Here is an 18,001-nt window from a genome sequence, read left to right as displayed (position 1 = left end):
TAATTCACTCATTCATTTAAAAGTGTAACTAATCTGAAAGCACAGAATCCCACCTGATTTTAGAAGCTAAGTGGGGTCAGGTCTGGTAGTACTTAGATGGGGGAAGGCCAAGAAATACTGGGTGCTATAGGTTATATTTCAGAGGAGAACAATAGTGAGCCACCGCTGAATATTCCTTGTTTAAGAAAAACTTAAGAAACTTAAGAAACTAATGGGTTTACCATATATTTCATGGCGACTTGAATGCACATACACATACCATCCTGTTATACCAATTGAAAAAATGTCCTGTTGTCCCTAGCCACAGAATAAGTTAGGGTGAGAATCCTGCTGGAACACTATGTTAGTGTAAACAAAAATGTATGTGGTTCTTAAAGATTGCTTAAGTGTAATTCTTTATTGCAAGTAATTATTCTGAATGCAAGCACACAAAGCCCTCTCCCCCACACACTTTTGGTTTGGAGGCTTGGGATCTAATCAGTAGAGCTCAAGGCATTTGTAATACAAGTAGTTGCACAGTTGTTTGGGGGCTTGGCCCAGGTGTTGCTCCACTATCTTGCTTTTCTGGATTTCTAAGAGGCTGCAGGAAAATTAGAAACCTGGTCAGAGGTGTCTACACAAGACTCTGGAGGGGTGTACTCTAGACCATTACGCCACTTCCTGATCTAATGTCACAAAATTATTAAAATACTGTATAAAATGATCTTTAAGCTATGTGTATAAGGTATACATATGAAACATAAATGAATTTAGCCATGGGTTCTATCTCCAAGATATCTCATTATATAAGTATATGCAAATACGGGTATTCCAAAATTAAAACAAAATCCAAAACATTTCTGGTCCCAAGCATTTTGGATAAAGGAGACTCAACCTGTATAGTGTCCAAATTTTCCAACACAAGAACTCTTGGAATTCACCATGGGGCTCATGGATTGCACTTTCTGTACCCTGGCCAACATATATGGGAAGTCAAGTAATGGCAGTAGAGAGAGGTAGTTGGTCAAAAAGGATCATCAGTAACAGATGAAATTCTTGAGCAGTTGGAGAAAATGTTGCAAATGGATACTACAACTCAAAAAGTCATGAATCTACTACAGTACTAGATTATATCTTCCTAGGAGTTACATATTAACATGCAAAATCCATATAATAAGATTTGACAGAACTTTTTCGCATCTCTAATCAACCATGAAATTCACTTAGCCCTAGATCAGAGCTATAGTCCCCCTCAAAACTGACAACAAAATGCAACATGAAAACAATCAGTCTCTAGGGAATGTAGCTGTCTATTTCAATATTATTTCAGCCCCTACAGGCCTTTTTTTTTTTTTTTTTTTAGAATAAGGCCTTTTGAAAAAAACACCTAGAAGCAACCCAGGAGGAATGGGGTGCAGGTATGGTCCACTTAAGGCCCCATTATGGTAAAAATAACTCAAAGACTTGGCAGAGCTTCCCACCCTTTTCCTTAGATCACCATGACTTCTCAATCCATCCTGTTTTACGAGGTTGTTATGACACAAACAGGAAAAGGTATATCCATGCATGTTGACATGTGTTATTGATGGGATGACAGGATACAAATAAAGACAGAAATATATAGATGCTCAAGGGATTTCAAGGTGGTGTTCTATCACAACACTGGCCAGATCTGTAACTGCTGTGAAGTGTCCCTGCATTGGAGGTTTTTTAAATTATTGTTAAACAGCTATCTTATTTCATCCATAGAATTTCGCAGGGGGTCCAGATGTCATGAATCTAAATACCACAAGCTGTAGACTATATTTCAGGGGAAGGAACTGGCAAAAACATATCTGAGTATTCCTTGCCTAAGAAAACTCAACATATGGGGTTGCCATATTTTGTCAGGCAACTTGAAGACACACAGAGACAATGAAAGGCAGTTATTTTTGTTTTGTTTTTTACTCAACTTGCAACTAGAGGGATTGGGACAGGATAGCAGGCTGCCATTGACACCATCCCAAGGTGACAACAGAGCCACTTACACTCTCTGAATATATACTACTCTCTATATATTATATATGTATACACACACAGATATACCATACTACTATAAACAAGGTAAAGATAATAGAGCCTGTCTGATCTTGGAAGCTAAGCAGGTTCAGCCCTGTTTAGTACTTGGTTGAGAGACTGCCAATGTATAACAGGCAAAACCAGCTCTGAATATCCCTTGCCTAAGAAAACTATTTGAAATTCATGGGGTTGTCATAATTCAATGTTATATTTTATATTTATGCTGGTCTTTGACTGTAATAAAGAATTTCATATCATATCTCATAATTCGATAAGCATCTTGAAAGCACATACAGTGCACCCTTCCCTTATGCAGGGGATCTGTTCTGGACCACCACCACTCCCATGTAAGGGAAATACCTTGTATGCTGGAGCCCCATTGAAAACTGGTTCCATTAGAAATCTTCCATTTGGAAATGCCCTTAGGTTCATCAAAGCTACTGTAGCTCAGCAGCAATTTGGGGAGGGGCGGGAGGTTAAACAACCTAGTCTTCCATTTTAGAAGAATATATGTCATCATCCAAGTTCTGTTGTCATATTTCAAAGGCACTTTCAAGACAAAGGTTTAAGAATTGTTTACTGTTTTTGAAAGATTTATTATGAGGCCATTAATATAAGAATAAATGACATGTATTTCTTTTCATACTGAGATCATGTTTTATAAAATATTATCAGCTTCTTTCAGCACTGCGATTCCATTTTGTTTCCTAGAAAAATTACTGCACTGCCTACCTGCCTTAGTTTATTATAACATGTAATCAACTTGTCATCATGACAGCTTGGCAAAAGATTTAGTAATTTTCACAGTCGTTCTAGCACTATGCAGTCTAGTCACATTTTTTAAAAAAACTAAATAATTTGTTCACAATGGAAGGTCTTAAGATGTTTGGGTTTCTACTATTGTCCAATATATTTTCTTTGTTTGTCCTCTAATAGTGGAAAGAAGCATGTTGGACTTCCCGCAGCATGTCTCACCTGATAAAGATGTGCGAGCAGCAAGCACAGAAGCTGATAAAAGGCTTTCTCATTTTGATGTTGAGATGAGCATGAGAGATGATGTGTTCCAGAGAGTTGTCCATTTACAGGTAAACAGTAGGGAAACTAATTTATTTGACTCTTTTTTTTTAAGCAGGTTGGATGGCCACCTGTTGGCAGTGATTTGTGTGGTATGGTAAGAGGTTCAACTGGATAGCCCTTTTGGTCTCTTCCAATGCTATGATTCTGTGATTTTTATAGATCATTAGAGTTGCCAGGCTTTGCAAACAGGTTTGTATGTTTAGGGCTTTACAGAAGTGGTATCCCCATCCCTGTTGTCACCTGGTGCAGCGGAGGGTTTCTGGGGTCGCTGCCAGGTGGACTGCCAGGGAGGTGAGGGGGCTGCAAAGGGGCAGCCAAAAAGGTGCGCTCAGCCTGTCCTGCTGCAGCTCCAGCCTCCTTGTGAGGAGACCACCGCTGCCACAGCGAACTCAGGAGGGGACCAGTTGGTGGGCCCTCTCTTTTGCTGCAGCAGCACCGGCTTTCTCATGAGGAGACCAGTGCTGCTGCAGAGAAGGCAAGAGGAGGGCCCGACTGTGTCACCCCAATTCTGGGGTGTCATCCAGTGCTAACTGCATCCCCCACCATCTAGTGATGCCACTGCACTTCAGCAACTCTGTTAGTTTTTTTAACTTGCTTTTTTGGAGTCTTGGTGGCACAGTGGTTAAATGCCTGTACTGCAGCCACTCACTCACAAACCACAAGGTTGTGGATTCAATCCCAGCCAGGGGCTCAGGATCAACTCGGCCTTGCATCCTTTCAAAGTCACTAAAATGAGTACCCACCAACTTGTTGGGGGCAGTTAGTTTGTTTACACATTGTAAACCGCTTAAGTGCACTGATCTGTGATATAGAAATATACTTGCCATTTGTTTTCCCTTAACCTTGTATCCAAGGTAGCTTACAGTTAAAAAAACAAATGCAAGTATTCTCTGTACTTTAGCTATTCTCTACTTCAATTGAGGATTTAGAGAGCTAGTTTTTCATATTCTATATGTCCTGCACTTCATTTATATAAATTTACTAATCTTACCAGTACTACTAGGGATATGTTATTGTTTTGTTAGTGTATATTCTATTGTTTTAGGGGATTAAGAAGTTAGGTTTTTATAGATACAAATAAAGGGGGAAACAACTATAAGTGGCAAAGAGAAGATATTGGAAGAAACCAAAGCAGATACATAGAAGAAAAACTTTCAACAACAAAAGGGGAAAAAAAGAAAAGGAATTAACAACAAATAAAATATAAAGAAGATATGGACTAACAGGAATGGATTTACAAGAACAATATTTAATAAGAAGGAATTATAAACAGAAAGGACCATATGAGCTAAGTTGAGACTATGTATTAGAAAAGTTTATTATTTTGGGAAAATGTAAGAAATGCATATCTTTGATTTTATCAAACACAGATTAATAAAAACTGTATAAAAAACAAATGCAAGTAAAAACACATGTAAATTAAAAACGTATGAAAATTACATTTAAAATGATATGAAACTGTCCATAGAATTAAAACATCTCACTTTCAAAGTAAAGGATAGAAAGTAGTACAACATGTGCAGGAAAGCACTTTTATTGCAGAACTGTTCATTCTCAAAAGGCTGTTGGATTAAATAGGGCTTCACCTTTCAAGGAAAGGACAGTGGGGAGGCACCAAGTCTCACCTCACCAGGAAGGAAGCTACTGAAAAGGCCCTCATTTGCATTCCCATCAAAGGTGGCTGCGAGTGATGGGTCCGAGAGAAGTGCCTCCCTTGAAGATCTTAGGATTCAGACAGGTTGCTATGGGAAGACACTTTTTAAAAGTTATTGGGATTATGAGATGTCAGAAAGCCACTTGTGATGAGTAAAGACCATCATGATTAGAGGACTTCAATTCCAAGTGAGAGGATTAAAAATTAAATAAAACAAGTTACATATTGGAAAGATACTCTTGTCAATTTCAGTCACCATTGAGGTGGGATTCCCGGGGTTGGACAGATCGGCTAAGCAAAGGATGAATTATAAAAATTCTAAAATTGTTCACTAAAAAGCCCTGACTTGCGAGGCTCTGGCTAAAATGAAGCTGAAACTGTGGTCATGATTGCTGTGATAATAACTCGGGGTAGGGTTATAATTAATGCTGAGCTGTTATCCTTGGGAACTGTAAAAGGATTAAAGGAATATGTCCTTACCTCTGGTTTGCATATTTACTTCCCTGTGCCTTATGATTATAGAGCTTTCCCATAATAAACACACTGTCAATATAAGTAACAACTGTTAGATCTGAAATGAATTAGATGTTCGCAGCTGTATATTTTTGTATATACCAAAAATGAGGTTCACCTTCATTTTAGTGAGAGCCTCACAAGTCAGAGCTAGTTCTGTGAGAAGAAAAAGTGGCAAAGAAAAGGAGTTATAGGGATACACAAAACATCTAGACCTGGAACCTACATTGCATTAAAGAATCTACAAAAAAATCCTCTGTTTTCTGCCTATAAAAGAACTATGTGTATATGCAAGTCAAACTTTTCATGACTAACCACACAATTACAAAGTGGGGGGAAATAATCTGCAAGGATATACCTACCTGGATTTTGGGAACTGGATTTTGGGGCTGAGGGAAGCCGGACAAAGCACGAGGGAAGGTGGGAGGAGTGTGTATACATGGGGGAGAGGGAGGAGTGCACATGTGCCCCCCCATATTCTCGGGTTTTCCATTTTTACAGGAGTCTTGTGCCCATACTCTCTGCAAAGTGGAGGGCAGACTGTAATTTCAAAACAATTACAATTCATATAGTAAACACTTCACAATAATAAATATACACCCAAATTAAACAACCTACTAACAATTCATCCTAAATTCTAATTTAAAAATTGCTGAAAGTCCTGATAATGGTGAGTATAAACTGAAAAGAGAAAAGGTCTACAATGAACAACCAGAATCAACATGCAAGAGTATAAATATATATGGACTGAATGAAAATGGAATAATAAATATTTTCATCCTATCTGAGTGATGCATTTTGGCCTTTCTGGGGCAGTAAAAGCCTATGCCAAAAACATGTTAAGTTTTTTAAACTTTTTGCTTTAGTTCAGTCTATCATTTCCTTATTTCCTACACAATAAATAGTCATTAAGTGAGTTGTCCTTCAGCTGTTCAGAATGAAACTTCAGTTAATATGTGTTGTCAGGGTTTAATATAGGCCACTTGGTAGGCCAGATTATTGGAGAGAGATCATCCAATTGGGCCCCCATGATTAAACCTGGCAGGGAAATGAAGAGAGAATTTGAGAGGAATTATGGGCATTCTTGAGGCCACTCCATTAAAATTAGTTGAGGGATTGTGAGCATTAAGTGAACACTAATAAGTTTTTATAGCTGATTGTTCAGTTTCTGATTAATAGAACCAAGCAAACTATATTTGGAAAGGAACAGCAAATTTTCTTCAACAAACCTTACCTCTGCAGTGTCCAAGGAATTCTTGTGGTTTATGTGTCAGTCTTGGACACCATCCAGCTACTCTGTTGGTGATTTATCTGTATTCTTTTCGTGCTGTGAAATGTCCTGTTCAACAAAGGTGCTGATAACTTCAGTATGTTGTTGTTTCTAGCCCTATATATATTGAGAGATGTAGAAAAGGAAAGATAATATTTTGTTTGCAAACTCTAATTGTAATTGGAGGCAAGTATTTCTAAGGGGTTTTGAAAATTTAAAACATCTCTTTGCTTATCAGCCATTTAACAGCCTGATTAAAAGTGCTTGGAGGTTATTCCTCATCACCTCTTTATTAATACTTATTTACAAATTAATATGCATGGATAGTAACCTAATTTGCTTAGATCTGTGTTCTTCAGAAATGCTTGTTTCACTAAGTAAATATGAAATGGCCCAACTGTGATAATTAATCTTTGTTATTTGCCCTTAATGTTTGCTCTACTGGAAAAGACCAGTGTAGCTTGACAGCTAGCAGGTCTCATTTTATTCCTTGAATAAAACCAATATTTACCCATTAGTCTTGCATTAGTCAAAATTTTGTTCTCACTTTCCATCACTTCTCTGCATATTTGTGAAATGGAGGAGCAGAAGCTATCTCACTGAAACTAATAGGCAGTGACTCAATGGATTAAATGGTTTGAAGGTCTCCATCACATCCTGTGAATTCAACAGGGGGCATCTGGGCATGTGAGTGTAGCCAGGCACCCTGTTTCTGCCCTTACAGGCAATTGAGGAAGCTTTCAGAGAGGATGCAAAGCAGTAGCAGGTAAGGAGTATTGGCAGCAGCCTTACCTGTCTTATAGTTTTGATCCCTACATCATTAGGGTACTGTAAACAACTATATTTTTATGAGAGAAAAAAAGTCCAATACACTTCTGAAGCTAATGCTGTCTACCATAGGGCTACATACAGCATTACATAAATTGTCATGTGCTCAGACTGTGACACTGTTCCTTCCCTTTCCCTGGTGTGCATGTGGGCTGCTGATCTGCTCCAGAGGATCCTCCAATACTCTAGAGCAGATGTGGGAGCTCCAGGGAGGGGGGGAAATTCATTGTATTTGTGGATATGCAACCATAATGTGCGAATAAGTTACTTTTGCTAATGTGAAAAATTCTTCCAATTTGAAACAAAAATCATTGTTTTCTTTAGAAAATTATTTAGTAGAACACCTTGAACTATAAAAAAAATCCATAGTACAGAAGAATAAGAAAAAAAACCCATCCTTGCTCTGCCTGAACTTCTAGTATATGTTTCACAATGGATAAATGTTTCTGTGTATTTTTATTTCAGCAAACATGTGACCTTAAGGCTTTACGGCCTGAAGCCAGAAGATACTTGGAAAAGTCAATAAAAATGGGGAAGAGGAATGGGCTTCACCTTCCTACTGAAGTACAGAATGTAAGTATAGCATAACCCAGGCATTTTAAACAGGAAGAAAATCATATATTTTTATAAACATATTGACGATTTAAGTTTTGACCATCTTCAGAAATGTACATGGTAATTCTATAGATATTGACTCATAAACAAGGCTTTCTGTTTTAAATTGTATTAATTCCCAGGTAGGTGTGTTTACACTGCAGGCTTAGTAGGAGCCTGTAATAAGTAAAATTGGTAAAAGCACATCAAATAATATGATGGCCAAATGATGCTTCAGAGTTATTTCTGCCTATTTATTTGGCTTCAGAACTAATGTTCTCTGGTTGTTTATTGAAAATTCTGCTTAACTTTGAAAATCAGATCTTTAAAAAACTCTGTGCACCTCAGATTCAAGAGCTCTGTAAAATCTATGTAGTGGCTAGACCATAACAGGCAAGAGGATTTGGCATTTAAGATCCGACTATGTGCATACCTGAGCAGTGTTGGGTATCATAGAGGAACCATTACCAGGTATTATATAATTCTAACTAATAAGTAACTCTTTATTGGGTGTTAAGAGTGATACAAGAACACAAAGAAGTTGTCATTTGCTTTGAATTTATGTACAGCTAGGAATAGAAAACATGTTATATTCCTGAAATTTAGTAAACAGTGTACATATTTCTTTACAATATTTTGCATATTTTGAGAAAATAACATCTCTTCTTCTCCTATCCCTTTCAGCACTAGTAAATATTAGTTGTTTATTAATTTATTACATTCATAGTTTGCCATAAGTTCAAGACTCTAAAAAAAGTAAGAATTTCTCCTTACAACAACCTGTGAAGTAGGTTTGAGAGACAGTAACTCACAAGATTACTCTGAGCTTCATGATTGACTATGGATTTGAACGTATGTCTCTATATTTTAGCAGTGTAACCACTGTGCTATACTTACATCATTAGCTAGTTCTCACCCTACATTTATAACAATCTTCAGCTTGTAATGTTCAGATTTTAAGAAATATGTTAATAAATAACCATAGGAGAGTTTATTTATGGCATTTGTTTCTTGCCTCTCATGCTACCAGAAATCCCGAGGCAGAGTATAATGAATAAAAATATTTACAACAGTAAATACCTCACTCAAAGTAATTATAAACAAACTTTAAATATATCGTATTTTCCTGCGTATAAGACGACTGGGAGCATAAGACGACCCCCAACTTTTCCAGTTAAAATATAGTGTTTGGGATATACTCACCGTATAAGACTACCCCTCTTCCAACGCACACCAAATAAAAATTTTAAAAACATCAGATTTGATTTCAATATGGTAATTTTAATTCAAATGACATGCAGGTACTTAGCAGGAAACCTTGTTGTATACAAAGCCTGCTTGGATTGGTCAGCTCTCCCTGCCTGCCCAGCCCTCCCTGTCTCCAGGACTATCAAAACAGTAGCTGCTTTCATACGATCGTCGCATATGGTGGGGATGCGGCCGCGGCTGTTTTTGAGCTCCCCCCATCATATGCGGCGACCGCAGAGTCTCCATTCCAGCTCAGAAGTTTCAGCACCTGCCCTATAAGATGGCACCCAGCGTATAAGACGACCCCCGACTTTTGAGAAGATTTTCCTGGGTTAAAAAGTAGTCTTATACGCCAGAAAATACAGTACTTCTGAAACCCACAGATTATTTTTTTAAAATGAAGTTAAAAACACCCAGAGCAGACACCCCTAATTTTAAGATCTAAAGGCCAAATGAAATAACAATATTCATTGCCTACTGGAATGGAACCAGCATGACCTCTTGGGAAGGATTTCCACATTTGTTGTGCTGCTATAGAGAAATCCCTGTCATATGTACCCATTAGCCCAGACCTCTTGGATGGTGGGCCATGTAACAGGGCCTCACCTGAGGATCTTAGATTTCAAGAAGCATCATATAGGCGGAGGTGCATTTTCAGTTATCCTGGCCTCAAGCCATTTGGAGAATGCTAGCAGGCAGCATCTTAATCATGGAAGCATACCTATTTATGCACTGTTTAAATTTGTCAGTTGAAGACACATTGATACAGTTAATCTGATACACAGGGTTTTTCTTGCAGCACAAAATATTAAAACAGTTATGGAGTTATTTTTATTTATACTGACATTTCTCCAGTGTTATCCATCTGACTTCCCAAATTACTGTGTGATGCTGCTTTATTCTCATTTTTATTAACTCAGTCAAGTCAACCACAGTCCAAAACACACTACAGAAACAATCCAGTTTTAGGCGGGATACAGACGGGCAAAAAGGGGTGTGTTCATGACGTCATGAAGGTATAGCCTTCAGACGGCCCTTACCTGAATGCCGCCATGAACACGCCGCCCGCACGGCCCAAGCGGGAAGAAGCGGCATTAAAAAGGTGCTGCTTTTCCCCGCTTCTTTTCTATATACTGCGCAGCTGCGCATCTCCGTCTATAAGCTGCTGCACCGGTACGCCAGAATTGTTACGCCGCTAATTTAAGTTGCCCATTTAAAAGCTCCGTGTCTGCTGCATCACATAATAAGTCGGGGTCCTGGAACATGCGCAGTTTGCACCGAGGCTCTAATCAGAGCATCACATGCCATGCAAATGTGGAAGCTGCAGCACAGCTGCATTCTATTTTAATGCTCGTAACCCTAACCCTAGAGCAACATGTACGCATGCGCTGCTAGAATTGGGGAAAGTTTGGAATTTAAAGTGAACCCCTACACACATTCCTGTGCCATTTTCACCTAACAATAAAAAACCCCTAAAACTTTAAATATTTACATATGTACAAGGGAGGTGATGGGGGATGGCAGGGGGACAGCGGTGGCAGCGGCGACAGCTGTGGCTGTGCATTGCAGATTCAGCAAGAGCGTGGGGACAAAAGGAGAGGAGGCATCCATGATGCTGGTGACATTGGCAACGTGCAAGCGGACAAGGATGCCAACACCAGCTGATCACCAGCTGGCAGGAGACCACCATTGTTCTTGGGCAGGGCGAGGGAAAAAGTTTAAAGGGGCCTGGGCACTTTAAATGTGCACATAGGCTTTCTGCCGCCGGTGCTGAGCGCCGCAGCTGCACAGCTGCGCATCCGCCAGCCGGCAAAAGAAAAAAAAAAGCCCTGTTTTTGGCCGCCCGTGCAGAAGCTGCCTCTCTCTTTGCAGCGTCCTGCGAGGCGGCGGTATGGAAACTGCGGGTCAGAAACGGCCCCAGGTGAGGCGTCTTCACTGCCCCCCATGTGGAAGCCCCATACACCTGAGCCACGCCCCCGGGGTGGGTGGTCTGGAGGCTCCGTATTCAGCAGAATACACCTCCAAGACGTCTTCCCCTGCCCGTCTGTACCCCGCCTTAGACTGCTTTAACTGCCCTGGTTCAATGTTAGGGAATTCTGGGAACTGTAGTTATGTGAGACATGCAGGCTTTTCTGTCAGAGAGCTCTGGTGCCACAATAAACTATTTTCCCCAGGATTCCATAGCATAGAGCCAAGGCAGTTAAAGTGGTCTCAAACTGAATTATTTCTGCAGTGTGTTTTGGACTATTGACTTATGGTGACCCTGTGAATAAGAGAGCTGCAAGTTCACCCTATCATTAACAGCTTTGCTTAGGTCTTGCAGATTCAGGGCTGTGACTTTCTTAATTGAGTCTAGTCATCTGTAATACATTTTTTCCTACTGCCTTGTCAAGCATTATTGTCATTTCTAGCAAGTCATGTCTTTTCATTATATGCCCAAAGGACAATATCTCAGTTTAGTCATCTTCGCTTCTAGGGAGAGTTCAGGCTTCATTTTCTGTAGGACTCATTTATTTGCCTTTTTATTTGCTATCGCACTCCAATATCTTGGCTTTTACGAAGAATAGAAATATTTTAATAAATACATAATGAATAAATAAACTGTGGCTTAATCACTTTCTTCACTCTGTTCTTTCCTCTTTACATTCTCATTTTAAAAGTTGTGTTATGAAGGACAAAACTGTAGGGATGAAATGTATAACATACAAACCTTTATTTAAGATATTAAGTTGCTTCTCTGCACATTGATATTAAGGAAATCAAGGCAATAAAGCAGAAACTGAGTGAATTATGCATAGACTTCAGCAAAAACCTGAATGAAGAAAACACTTTTCTGATATTTTCTCAAGATGAACTGCGTAAGTATATTTGTTTAAGAATTCCTGTTGAGGAGAGAAGCAAACATATGTATGTATAGATAATAACATCAACAGATTCGTGAACACTTGCCAGTAGCAGTTTTGCAGATGTATGTGACAATTTCTTCATATGCTAATTATTGTCATAACTTATCTCTCTGCCATTTTATTCAGATTTTCCCCTGATATGCATGGTCTAAATAAGAAAATTACTTAGTTTTTACACAATTGGTTTCCCCCTACATGTACTATTGACTTTGAACCATTTATCTTCCTTCTAGGACTGGTCCAAAAAACTGTTAACTAGATTGTTAACTGCAGTAGGTTACAGAGACTATACTACACACCTGTTGAAACAGCTACACTGGCTACCAATTTGTTTCTGAGCACAATTTATAGTGCTGTTTATGACCTATAAAGCCCTATATGGTTCAGGTCCAGGCTATTTGGCAGACCGTATCTCCCTGTATGAGCCAACCTGGACTCTCAGAACCTATCTCAGTTCACCACCATGGCAAGCACAGTTAGTGGGGACACAAGAGAGGGTCTTCTCTGTGGCTGCCCCAAAACTCTTTTTAATTATATTTTATTCCTTTTTTTTTTAAGTGTGACTGATTTTAATACTGCAAATAGTTTAATTCCATTTTAATGCTCTCCTTTTGTATGTTTTAATTGTATTGTTCTTTTACATTGTGAGCCACTTTAAGGTCCAATTTTGGGGGAAAGCAGGATATAAATAAATAAATAGGACACAGTTTTGTCCCTAATATTCATTTTGTTAAATAATATTTCTTACTCCTTGAAAATGTAACATGTTTTTAAAAATATTCTTCTTAATGTTAAATCTGTGTGTTTACATTTGGGCAAATGCATTTAATGGATTTCTATGCTTACTTCAGTTTGTGTTGTGAACATGTTCATTTATATCTACAGCAGTATAATAGAAAATAATGTGGAGTTATTTAAATGCCTTGTACATAACCAATAAACATATCTTGTACACTGGGCCCTCCACATTTGCTGAGGTTTGGGGCACTGGACCGCCGTGAAAGTGGAAAAACCACAAATAAAAAGCCACTGGGTTTTGTTTTGTTTTTACCTGAGATTATCTCTAGGTGCTCCAGCACAATTCTGTGATCAACACCAGCTGAAAATTGAGCATAGACTCATGCTGGAGAAGCTAGAAATGCCTAGAGAAGTGTTTTCCTTAGGAATCTGAAGATCCTCCAACATGACTCTATGGTCAGCTTCCAGCAGAGTCACACTGGAGACATAGAGATTCCTAGCAAAAACACATCAATTAAATCCATAAATAATCAAAGCTGCAAATGTGCAGTTATTTAAATGCCTCTTGTCTAGAGAAACAAGCTGCTTATTAAACAGTTGTAATTCTAGCCGTTCCAAATACTTTTTATATCATTAATGGGAATGCCTGAAGAATATTATTTTAATAAATCCTGTGATAAAATGTGTTTCTCAGGTGGCCTTCCTGATGATTTCATCAGTAGTTTAGAGAAGATTGAAACAAACAAATACAAAGTTACTTTAAAATATCCCCACTATTTTCCTGTTATGAAGAAATGCAGTGTTCCAGACACCAGACGAAAAATGGAAGCTTCTTTTAACACAAGATGCAAAGAGGTATGAGAGATTTGCCCTGTCTATAACAGAAAAATAGGGTGCTAACCAAGCAAGGTATGTGAAAAGCCATGGCTCGGTTGTAAATGTTTGCAGGTAGAGTGTCACAGGTTCAGTTCCTTGCACTTCCATTTCAAAGTGGAGCAGCTGACAATCAACTATATAAATCACAAATGGTCATTCAGAGATAGGAAGTCCAGAAAAGAATGTTCAAATAAAATAATAAATAGAATTACTACAATAAAAATAGTTTGGCCCTTGGGAATTTGGGCTTTGTGCATGTATGGTTGCCACTTTCTTTATTAATTTAATCATAGAGACAAAATGGTTTTCTTATCAGAGGTTCACATTTGGTCTTTCTACTCCCAGAAGCCCCTGCAAGCATTGCCAGTAGTGGGAATTCTGGAAGTCCAAAATATTTTAGAGACCAGAAGATGAGAATCACTGATCCTAAATTGATAGTATATTGTAGACTGATGGTTTGTGGACAGGGTGAGTTACAACATCTAATAGAGAAAATAGTTTTCACAAAGGGCACGTCCTGAAGTCTTATGAATTCTTATATCTTATGTATAGTGTTTGTGCTCCATACAAAATATTTTAATGAATTGTCTCTACCCAATCCAATTATATTTTCAAAAGTAAAATTTCATAAGTATCACTGCTTTCGGAATGTGATCATGTTTTCCGCTGAATACAGTAAAGATCCTTGCAAAAAATTGTTTACGATATGTGAAATATGTCAGGAAATGACATTGGTGTGGCCACTAGGGGGAGCTGTTGTGCAGATAATTTACAGTTCCAGTGGCAGCTAATGTGTCAGCATTCAAACAGGGCATCATCGGAATGTTGATGCAACAGTCAACTGTCAGTTCTCAACTGTCACTGAGGGAGTGAGAGACAGTTGGTGCCTCATGAGAGTGTGCTGTGTCTGTTACTGAGAGGCAGTGAGATGGTTGTGTGTTAATGTGGCTGCCTCAGAGGTTGTGTTATTGTTGGTTGGTGTAAATAGTGTGTATTAGAGACGGATGTCCAATACACTGTGTATATCCAGATATGTAAATACTGCAAAGGAAGATTAAAGCCCTCGTTTAGAGTGAAGACTTGTAAGAGTCATTATTAGTTGAAGACATCTTCACAGATTCCTTCTTCTTGGCGTCCTGTCGTGGTTGAACTCTGCAGGTGGTCGTGGTGGACACTGCGCATCATTTCCATAGGTCCCAACAAGGGTTATGGGAGCAGCACATGAGCCACAACAAAATAAGCATATTGCTACCCTGTTAAGACTGGTTATAATACCATTTCACATATTACAAATGGCAGGATCCTTAGCTGAGAGTGAGCATGTTCTCCTGGAGTTTGTTATATTATAGAAAAGGAAAGCTAAGCATAGTCAGACATGCATTCTGGAATAAGAAAGCTGGTTTCATCAAACTTAGGGAAATACTGGAGGCAATCTCATGGTCAGGAATACAAAAAGTGAAGGTAGTTCATGATGGATGAGAGTTTCTTAAAAATGAAATATTGGAGGCACAATGTCAAAAAGTTTCAGTGAGAAGAAAAAATGAGAAATATGTAAAGAAAGCAGGATGGATGTATAAAGAAATTTCATTTTAGTTAGGATTTAAAATGACATGCAGATGAAATGGAAAAAAAGAGGAAATCATCATAACGAATTATGAGCAGCCACCATATATAGGGAAAAAGAAAAGATAAAAGGCAGCTCGGGTTAAAAGCAATAAAAAGAGCTTTTTGTGTGTGTGTGCGCCCATAGCAAAAGGAAGAACAAGGAATAGTAGAGGCAATGTGTGGAGAAAATGGTGAAATGCTCACAGGGGACGTAGAAAAGGCAGAACTAGTCAACATCTTCCTTTCCTCACTCCTCTCTAAAAGTGAGAACAGTGCTCTCTAAAAGTGAGAACAGGGCAAAATGGCTTGAAAACAGTATATATGAAAGGGATCTAGGAGTCTTAGTCGACCACAAGCTAAACCCAACTTAGGCCCTCTTCAGATGGGCCTTTGCGGTGCCACCATCACATGCTAGGGGTTGGCCAAGGGTGCACCGCCCATATTGCATTCACCCCAGCACATGACGGGGACATCAAAATGGTGGCACCCTGTACACATGGGCGCCGCCATTTTGACACGACGGATGCTTAGCGTCCGCACATGCCAGTGTCATAAGGTCGTCACGAGTGCGCCCTCACGCAGCAAAACAAAGTGTGGGCAGACCGCCCTTTTTGGGCGGTCTGTATCCCACCTTAGTTGTGTAATGCAGTACCTAAAAAACCAATATGATCCTAGGCTGCATCAATAAGAGTGTAGTGTCTAGATTAAGGGAAGTAATAGTGCCACTCTATTCTGCCTTGGTCAGGCCTCACCTGGAATACTGTTTTCCAGTTCTGGTCATCTTGGGGCTTTCCAGAGGGGCGCTTTGCGCTGGCCTGGATACGTGCTAGGGTTGCCCGAGGGCGGCGCCACCGCACACCCCACAACCCTAGCACGTCGCGGCAGTGTGATAATGATGGCGCCCTGTATACACGGGCACCATCATTATGACGTGATGGCCATGCCGCAGCCAAACAGCGCAGGCGTGACATCCCCACGACACTTCAGGACGCTTGGGGCGCCATTTCAGCATCACGGGAAGGAGCTCCGTAACCGAGCTCCTTTTTGCTGCACACATCGCTGGTGCGGCCTTTACACAGCCGCACCAGCGATGCGGAAGAGAAAGGGGCCAAGCGGCCCCTTTCTCCCCTTCCCCGTAGCTGTCGGGGTGTCCTTGGGGCATGAAGCCCCAAGGACATCCCTTTCCAGGCTGCAGGGAAGCGGTGTTTTGCCGCTTCCCCAAGGCCTGGAGAAGTGGCAGATTGGGGCCTCTGGGGCTGCCGCTGTGGATGCCCAGGCCCCAATCCAGAGGGGAAAGAGGTGGGTGCAGGCCGCCTCAAAGGGGTGGTCTGTATCCCGCCCTTGATTCAAGAGCAATATTGACAAGCTGTAGCGTGTCCAGAGGAGGATGACCAGTATGGTGAAACCATGCCCTATGGAATGGCTTAAGGAGCTGTCTATGTTTAGCCTGGGAAAGAGAACATTAAGGGGTGACATGACAGCCATGATTAAATATTTGAAAGGATGTCATATTGAAGATGGAGCAGGCTTGTTTTGTGCTGCTGCAGATACTAGGACACAAAGCAGTGGATTCAAACTACAAGAAAAGAGATTCCACCTAAATATTAGAATTTGCAGATGACACCAAGTTAGGAGGAGTAAGTAGGTAATACCCCCGAGGACAGGATCAAACTTCAGAATGACCTTAATAGATTAGAAAGCTGGGCCAAAGCTAGCAAAATGAATTTCAACACAGAGAAATGTAAGGTACTACACTTAGGGTGGAAAAATGAAATGAACAGATATAGGATGGGTGACACCTGGCTGAATGAGACTATGTGTGAAAGGGATCTGGGAGTCCAAGTAAACTACAAATTGAACATGAGTCAACAGTGCGATGTGGCAGCTAACAAGGCCAATGCGATTTTAATAATAATAATAATAATAATATGTTTTATTTATATACCGCTATTCCGCAATGATCATAGCGGTGTACAGTAAAAATTGCAATACAATACAAGGTGACAGTTAAAGGAGGGAGAAGTCTCGTCCTTCAGGCAGCCCCTGATGTTGCTGGGTCTGCCTGATCGCTCCCTCTGAGGCCAAGATGACAGTTGAAAGAGGGAGGAGCCTCTTCCTTCAGGCTGTCCCTGATGGAGCTGGGTCTGCCTGATCGCTCCCTCTGAGGCCAAGATGACAGTTGAAAGAGGGAGGAGCCTCTTCCTTCAGGCTGTCCCTGATGGAGCTGGGTCTGCCTGATCGCTCCCTCTGAGGCCAAGATGACAGTTGAAAGAGGGAGGAGTATAGGCGCGTTACAGACGGGCGCAAGAGGCGCCGTCATCGCGCCGTGATTATGCGCGAGGGGCGGCGCTTCTGGACGCCCCTGGCCCCTCGCACGTAATCAATACGTCAAAATGGCGGTGCCCTATACAGATGGGCACCGCCATCTTGACGTAGTGGACGCTCTGCGTCCGTCCGCATGTCCCAACCCAGAAGAAACGTTGCGAGTGCGTGCTTTGGCACTTGCGATGTCTCTTCCGGGTTGCTGGAAGGAGCGCGATTTCCGCGCTCCTTTTTTGCAGCGCGGAGGAGTCACGCGGTTTGGCTGCTGCGGCTCCTCCGCACTGCAACCGGCAGCGGCCCAAGACCTCCCCTTTTGGGCGGTCTGTAATGGGC

At 40.5% G+C, this 18,001-nt stretch overlaps 1 protein-coding gene across 3 annotated transcripts in view; it reads left to right on the top strand.

Moving 5' to 3' along the window:
- The window catches only part of NLN (neurolysin), a 46,998-nt gene that overhangs the window by 14,506 nt on the left and 14,491 nt on the right, over nt 1-18,001 (top strand). For all 3 annotated transcript variants that reach the window (XR_016277755.1, XR_016277756.1, XM_089495046.1), the window contains exons 3-6: nt 2,974-3,122; nt 7,845-7,952; nt 11,977-12,079; nt 13,560-13,720. Coding sequence is in view for 1 of the 3 variants with exons in the window: in XM_089495046.1 (XP_089351172.1) it covers nt 2,974-3,122; nt 7,845-7,952; nt 11,977-12,079; nt 13,560-13,720 (521 nt within the window). In the remaining 2 variants the exon portion in view is untranslated. The remainder of the gene's footprint in view (nt 1-2,973; nt 3,123-7,844; nt 7,953-11,976; nt 12,080-13,559; nt 13,721-18,001) is intronic.

Source organism: Sceloporus occidentalis, unplaced genomic scaffold, assembly GCF_023333645.1.
Source record: "Sceloporus occidentalis isolate IW3139 unplaced genomic scaffold, rSceOcc1.0.p SCAF_1, whole genome shotgun sequence".
Taxonomy (NCBI): domain Eukaryota; kingdom Metazoa; phylum Chordata; class Lepidosauria; order Squamata; family Phrynosomatidae; genus Sceloporus; species Sceloporus occidentalis.
The sequence above is the reverse complement of the archived record's forward strand: the minus strand, read 5'-3'. Positions and strand labels throughout refer to the sequence as shown.